Consider the following 8,494-nt stretch of genomic DNA (forward strand, 5'->3'; position numbering starts at 1 on the left):
TAAGCTTTGTTAACGGGAATCGCGAATGCAGAATGTTTTACAGACAAAGAAAATAATACGTCCCCGGCTTATAGTCACCAAATTCTGTGTAGAATACAACGATTTGATATAATTGTTACTATGTGATCTGAGGATTATTAACAATGCTTCAATTTACTGTTTGTTCCTTCTCGTTTTAAGGTGACGGACATATTCACAACTCTTACCTGCTGCAGCCAGTGACGACATTTGCAATCGATTAAAACTGCATGAATTTCAAGTTGAGATTTTAAATGCTAAGGCATTTGATACAGATCAGGAGTTCTGTAAAAAGATTCGGTAATGTTATTATCAGATATTAGGTTTGGTAAGAAGAAAAAGATACTTAATGCTGGTCAGTATAGATTGCAAAAGGTTAAAGTAAAGGAAATACTTTCTTTTGTTGTCAGTTATTGATTCGTAATTTTTATAAATAGAGGCTGCCCTTATCAATTACATTGATATATAAATAATATATCATTCATCTTTTTTCGAAAGAACCTAATAGAAATTAACTTTCGTTGTTAACATTTTTTGTGGAGTATCTATCATGGTTTTATATTTATCTTTATCAGTAATATTATTGTTAAATGAATACACAAGTATGTCAAATGAAATTGGTTTATTGTACTCAAACAAAACCACTATGAAATTGGTTTATTGTACTCAAACAAAACCACTATGAAATTGGTTTATTGTACTCAAACAAAACCACTATGAAATTGATATCATAAAAAGACATTTGTAGAAATATCTCAATCTATGTGATATGTTAAGCTTGGCTATATTGTTTTAAAGTATTTTCCCGTTGATCTTTTAGTGAATTTGTATCGTCACGGGAGTTTGAACCTGAAACAAGACAAAAGGTCTTGATCCTGCAATGCGATTCGGGCGACCAAAATTCGAACCTCATCGCCTGTGCTCGTCATAGAATTCAAGATGTGATACAAGATCCGACCATCCAAAAGGAGTTCACCATCTGTGTCCTACTTGTCATTCAGTTACCAAATGTCAAAGGAGGATGTTTTACAGGATTCCAGGTATGTGCATGTTTATCTATTTTATTTACACTGCATGCAATAGGTGATTGTGAATAAAAACGCACACATATTTCCTTTTTAGCTTTACCAATCATTTTAAACGACAAAGCTCCGCTAAACAGGTACAATTTATTTTGGATATCAGATTAAAATTCTAATTGGCATGAAATCCTTAATTCCATGAATAAATATAAATCTGGTAATTATAAACTTTTTTTTGTATTTAGAAGAAAGCAAATAAGAAACAGAGTAAAACATTAAGTTCATTTGGGGCTCTGATCACTCGGCAGGCTCCAATATTGTTTGCCGAACAGTCTGCTCCTAGACCCATTTCTTGTATAGGTTCTGTTTTATGTGTTTGTCATAATCAAATGAAATTTCCACGGTGTTAATGTTGCTATCATTGTGTCTGTTTAGTTTGATGATTTATTGTTTCAGAGTGGACAATGGATGTCAGTGCATATAGACGATATCAACCAAGAAACTAGACGGAGAGATCTTAGACGAATATGTCAGATGACGTATAAAGAACTGCTGCAGAATTCTACTGATTCAGGCCCGCAACAAGAAACAACAATTGATATACCTCAAGTCCTAAAAAACTGTGTCTGTATATCCATGGCTAAAATCAGAGGGCCAGATCAAAAGATGTCTAAACGTGGCTTGAAACGAATCGGTCACCTAATGGATCTGATTCATTCGCCAAATGTTCAGGGAATCAATCAAGGTATATGATAAAGAGAAGTTTGCATTTGTGTTTACAATGCATGTTTTATAAAGGATTGGATCAAATGCACTTTCGGACTATGGCAAAGCTTATTAGAACTCGTCATTCCCAGTGATGTTAAAAGCTATACGTACCTAAAGTCTGGCCAATGTTGATCGAAAAGAACTCAAACAATGGAAATGTTCCAACCAACCAAATTTATCAAAAATAAATGTTAAATATAGCAATATTACCGCCGAACTTTCAAATGCGTTAAAAAAATTCAAAAGGTCCCATGGGCATGTGTTATGGTCAAATTAAAGTTGCCTTGTAAAAGTGTATAGCAGGATTCCACTTGTATAAAAAAAAACGGTAACAAAATCGGGTTTTTCGTCGTCAAAAATAATGTATCTTCTCAAGAGTATAAATAACTAAAATCTAACAACAACAAATTCAGCTATATTCTAAAGACAGAAAATGTCGAAATTTTGAATGCATTTTTTTCGGTCATGTCATTTATTAAAAAATGTTATTCACGGCCTTCCGGTTAAGTGCACCAAATTTATTTTCTGAATTGTTGGTTCATTACCTGAAGTAAATATAGTTATAGTTCCAGAAAAAAAGGAAACATAGGTAATTAAAATCATACTTACACTTATTGTAAATTATAACTAATGGGTATTAAATAAGATTTGGAAATCATTTCTTAATTTTCTAAATTTCATGATTGAAAAGGACGTGATGAGAACATGGTTTTATATTGATAAAAATAGAACTTGCCGCATTAGGACCTTTAAACGACTGTAATAGTCCATGATTGTTGAATATTTCTTCATTTATTTACCTTTCCTACAGAAGCAATGACGTTTGCCAATGGCATAGTGAAGGTTCTACGTAGATTACAAACACAAAAAGAAGAAAAGTTTGCAGCTATTCATGGACAACCTCTCAAGATTGCTCGAGATGCATGTAAACCAGAGCACGTGCGTCGATCAGGCACATTCAGGTAAGTTTTCATTTCAACAATATTGGATATATAATCACAGATTGTTAACGGACGTCCTTTGTGTTGACATATTTCTTTCATTGTGTTATTTAAGGTCGCGTTACTCGACTTATCGAAATAATTATGTCAACCAGTCGAATTACAACTACTTTTTAATATATTTAACTTAGCTTACATCCTAGAAAGTCGATAATATAATCCTAAAGAAGTCGACTTATCTTATCACAACATGATAGCTAGTTTCGACTTGCCGACATTTCAAATAGAAATAATGAATGAAGTTAGTTTTCATAACTTTCAGCAATTATAAGCCCACCTAGTCCGAAAGACTAAGGTGAGTTTATGCGATACCGCTGCGTCCTTAATCCGTCGTCCGTCCGTCAACAATCGACTTCTTATTCATAACCGCTGGTCGCAATTTAACGAAATCTGACTAGAAGCATCCTTATGCGGCAATTAATGAAAATTGTACAAATTGTTGAGCTGGCTCCCCGCGAGTCTGAGGGGCGGGTCCAAAAGGGATCATTTTGCCTGTTTTCTTATAAATGATTTCTACTTTCAACCCAAACATTGGATATCACTCATATTGCATTGGTAACATTCTTATAGGGCGGGGATTGAAAATTGTAAAAATTGTAGGGCTGACCAGCCGGGGGTCTGATATAAACGTATTTTTTTTTTTTTTTTTTTTTTTTTATTTTCCATTATAACGATAACTTCTTTGAAACCAAGCATTGGATAACACTCTAAATTACATTGGCAACAACCCTATATAAAGTTGGGATTCAAAATTAAACCAATGGTTAGGCTGACCCCAGGGGTCTGGGGAAAGGCGGGGCCACCCAAAAGGGTTCCAATTTTTGCTATTTCCATATAAAAGATTACTTCTCTAAAAGTAAGCATTGGATAGCACTCATAATACATCGGCAGCATCCTTTAAAGTGGGGATTCAACATTAAAACTTAGGCTGACCTCCACAGGGTCTGAGGAGTGGGGGCCTCGAAGTGGTATTTTTTGCTATTTCATAGAAAAGATTAATCTAAAAGTATGCATTTGGGTAGCAAGGCTTACATTGGCAGCATCCTTATAAAGTGGGGATTCAAAATTTCAACCAATGGTTTAGGCTGACCCCCAGGGGTCTGGAAGGGCGTGGGCAAAAGGGTTATTTTTTGACTATTTCCATATAAATCGGATTACTTCTTTGAAACCAAGCATTGCGGATAGCACTTATATTACATCCGGCAGCCATCGTTATAAAAGTGGGGATTCCAAAATTAAACCAATGGTTAGGCTGACCCCAGGGGTCTGGGGGGCGGGGCCAAAAGGGTATTTTTTGCTTATTTCCATATAAACGATTACTTCTTTGAAACCAAGCATTGGATAGCACTTTATATTACATCGGCAGCATCCTTATAAAGTGGGGATTCAAAATTAAACCAATGGTTAGGCTGACCTCCAGGGTCTGAAGGAGCGGGGCCAAGAGGGTATTTTTTGCTATTTCCAGTTATGAAAGATTATTTATCTAAAAAGTAAGCATTGTGTTAGCACTCATATTACATTGGCAGCATCCTTATAAAGTGGGGATTCAAAAATTAAACCAATGGATTAGGCTGACCCCAGGGGTCTGGGGGGCGGGGCCAAAAAGGGTCTATTTTTTTGCTATTTCCATATAAACGATTATTCTTTTGAAACCAAGCATAGGATAGCACTTATAATTACATCGGGCAGCATCCTTATAAAGTGGGGATTTCAAAATTAAACCATATGGTTAGGTCTGTCCTCCTAGGGGTCCTGAGGAGCGGGGCACAAAGAGGGTATTTTTTGCTAATTTCCATATAAAAGATTATTTATCTAAAGTAGAGCATTGAGGTAGTTGCACTCAGATTACAATTGCAAGCCCATCGCGTTATATAGTAGGGAATTAAAAATTCAAACACAATGGTTAGGCTGACCCCCGGGGGTCTGAAAGGCGGGGCCAAAAGTTCCAATTTGGCTATTTCCATATAAAAGATTACTTCTCTAAAAGTAAGCATTGTATAGCACTCATATTGCATTGGCAACATACTTAGCGTATATAGTGGTGATTCAAAATTCAACAAATGGTTAGGCTGACCCCCCTGAAGGGCGAAGTCCAAGGTAGTCAATTGGCTGCTTTCATTGATAAACGAACTTTCTTATAAACCAAAGCATTGGATTCGCACTCTAATGCGTTGCATGGTAACTCATTAGCTTTAGGGGCCCAAAAAGGGTATATTTGGCAAATGTCAATTTCCAAGAGTTTTTTTATGATAGCTACTTTAATAAACAACGTGAGCGATACAGGCCATCTAGGTCTCTCGTACAATTATGGAAAAATTCGTCCATATTGGTTTCAGGCGATCAGTTACACGATGTGTTGATTGAAATGGAAATGTCTACCTCCTTGACATATGCCACATCATTCTTGGGATACCAACCAGGAATTTGGACCTTCTCAAATGTTTCTTACAATCTGGACAAAAAGGTCAAGTTGGAAGGATAAATATTCTTTTTGAAAGTTTTGAACAATGAAGAAAACATGATCATGCAGTATCACAAAAGCATGCAGGAAACGATGAAATCTGATGAAAAAGATATTCCATCTACGTTGTTGAGGAAAACAACAGGTTACGATGACCAGCCCATTTCAAGCCAGACTGCCATTCTCTTGGATAATATACTCTAACATCGATAGAATATATCGCAAGATTGCTTGCAGACACACAAGGTATTACTATTACTAATATGTATTTTTGATATTGAATAAATATAAAAACACAATAGTTATAAAACTGATGCCAGTATAATAAGTCTCTTGTGGGGAAATTACAAAAAAAAATATCTAAAATTTCTTAATAAATAAATAAGATATATGCAAATGGCAATCGTTTATACTTTCTTTATTAGTCCCTTCCGGCGAACACCAGAGGGGGACGTATAATGTTGTTCCCGTCTGTCGCGTCTGTCTGTCTGTCTGTCAGTTCATTTCCAGACGATAACTTGAGAAAAATTCGAACGGATTTTAATCGAATTTCAAACATATGGAAGCATCAGGAAAAATACAGCTTGGAATTGATTTTGGGGTCAAATGGTCAATTACAAATGTCACTGTTACTAAACATAAATTGTTTTAAAAATTTGGTTTCTAAACGATTACTTGAGAAAACATCAACGGATTTTAATGAAATTTCACACGATGGTAGCATATGAGAAAAGGTCACAGGGGTCAAAAAAGGCTCTAAAATCTAAAAAAAAAAAAAAGAAAAAAAAAAATCTTTTAAAGGACTTCTTATCAAGTACTGAAAGACCCAGGGTTTCTCATTATTGGGCCTGTGACACGCTCGGTTAAAGGGCTCGGTTGTACAAATGAATGACCTGGGCCTTCATTCAAGGTCACAGGGACCAAATAGGTTAAAATCTTTAAATTACTTTTATACTAGAACCGAAAGGCCGAGACTACTTATATTTAATCTACGGTATGCTGGGAGGACATGAAATGCTACTGATGTATTTGTTTCAATGTAATGACTTTGTCTTCTATTCAAAGGCCACAAGGGGTCAAATAGGCTAATCTATTTTTAAAACTACTTTTGTAAATCTAGAGAATGGAGAAGAATTGAGGGCGACTTGGGAGAGACGAACCTTGCAGACCTAAGTTTGCGGATTCGTTAAATCGGGGTGGACGTGACTGCGTCAGAAGGGATCAATAGTATGCCTAGTAGAGGACCAGTTACTGGTACTGGGACGGGGACTAGGGGTACAACGGGACACATTGGACGATTGACGTCAACATGGCATGGGTTGGGTCAGGGGTAACTCGAACTAATGGGTTACCATACCTGGCAAACAGTACACTCTTGTCAAGCCACTGGTAGATAACTTCTAAAAAACGAATGATGCAACTGGCAACGATGTTAGCATGTGGTGGAGACAAGGGAACCTCATACTAATTCATTTAAACAAGAAACAGTGAATACAATCTTACTCTTCAGTATTATTCTATAATTATTATTAAAGACATGAACTTACGTTTAGTATACTTAATTTTGTGTACTATTATGGGAATGAATTGAAATCCGCTTAAATTTGTAAAAAAAATGTAAGCGTGTTGTTTTCAGTGCATATAAGGAGGCCCTACAATCTTCCTAATCTGGTTGTAAATCAAAATTACTACGTAAACATAATTCACAATATACCTAACATCTGAACAATTACCTTCAATAGGCAATATACATATTACCGTATACAAAGGATGTTGATGTATGTCCGCGCACTAAAAATTCGGTATATTTAAGCTTAGGTTATTTAAGAAATAAATATTTATTTTGTTGAGGTTATGAAGGTATAATGATAATGGAGCATGTGTAAATTTATGTAACCCCCGGCGAAGCCGGGTTACATAAAAATTTACACGGGCTCCATTATCATTATAACCTCATAACTCAAGAAAAAGAAAAAATATATTCCTTATATTTACAGTTTTTCACGTAAATGAATATTATCTATTCTCGCGACAGTTGCATATTTTTATATTAAAACGCATATTTTTTTTCCTGTTTCGATTGAACAATCTGATCTGCAATCGAGTCAATTCATATGGTCCCACTTGTTCGCGGTCATGACCCGTGTCACCACGTTACTGACGCCAGCGACTATTCCTGTAACAATAGAATTTCGCCAACGTGTTGTACTATCATTATACCCCCCCCCACTGATAATGATAATATTAGAAAAGCATTGTTATTGAGTCCATGTCAGGTGCAAACTGTAAATATTAACATGTACATAGTAACAGTTATCATTTGTAATCCTAAACAGTTGTACAACAGAAAATATTGTCCACTGTTGCCTTTCTGAATATTGTCAGTAAATAATGAATTCAAACAATTACATCTAATATATTCTTCAATCTTATAACTTTGATATTATGTTTTTTTCATTTACTGGAGAAAAGAAAATTGACATATGTATTTTGTTAGTAAGATAATAGATGACTATATGAGGCCAGGTAACTAAATCACTTTCGGAAGGACAAATTGAAAAATAATACAGACATAATTCGTGAATGAGGATTCGTTTCCTTTTTTTATTAAATTTTGCTTACACAGGATTCTCTACTTTAGAAGTAGCCAAGATTGTTTCTTCAGCCTTGTCTGTAATGAAAGATTTAGACGAAAGTGTCACTTCAATGGCAGAGAGACAGGAAGCTACAAAGATGTATCTACATGACTTTATTCACATGAGTTTTCCATGTGAAAATGTCAGTGTCATAAAGGTAATTAGAATTAGTCGTTTTGATAACTAACTGGAAAATGAAAAATAGATCATGCAAATATGGGAAAAAATCTGTAAGTTATGATAGCAAATTAAAATCGATTATGAGTAATTATTGATAATACTTTGTGTCACATCATGAGTAAATCCACACAGTTGACACATAATGTTGATATTTCAGAAATCGTAAATGTGGACGGATATGTCCAGGGAAAAAAGTTCAGTGATTTGTTTATAAAAGAAAAAAACGTTGGGAAACACAAATGCACAAATGTTTTTTCTACTTCTATTCAATGACGTGCAAGGAAATTAATGTTTTGATGATCCAAAACAAACATCAATATTATTATAGATCAACACTTATTTTTGATAGGTTTTGGAATCAACCTTTCATCAAGCTTGGTATTGAAACAGGAAATGACATTTATGCCG

At 35.1% G+C, this 8,494-nt stretch overlaps 1 protein-coding gene across 1 annotated transcript; it reads left to right on the top strand.

Annotated features, from left to right (window-relative positions):
• Nucleotides 1-192: 192 nt before the first annotated feature.
• On the top strand, nt 193-6,460 carry LOC138313637 (uncharacterized). Its single transcript, XM_069253988.1, has 5 exons — nt 193-318; nt 839-1,058; nt 1,497-1,785; nt 2,620-2,770; nt 6,391-6,460. Exons 3-5 carry the CDS (start codon nt 1,509-1,511, stop codon nt 6,458-6,460), a joined length of 498 nt encoding a protein of 165 aa, XP_069110089.1. The 5' UTR covers nt 193-318; nt 839-1,058; nt 1,497-1,508.
• The last annotated feature ends 2,034 nt before the right edge of the window (nt 6,461-8,494 follow it).

This window comes from Argopecten irradians, unplaced genomic scaffold, assembly GCF_041381155.1.
Source record: "Argopecten irradians isolate NY unplaced genomic scaffold, Ai_NY scaffold_0801, whole genome shotgun sequence".
Classification (NCBI taxonomy): Eukaryota; Metazoa; Mollusca; class Bivalvia; order Pectinida; family Pectinidae; genus Argopecten; species Argopecten irradians.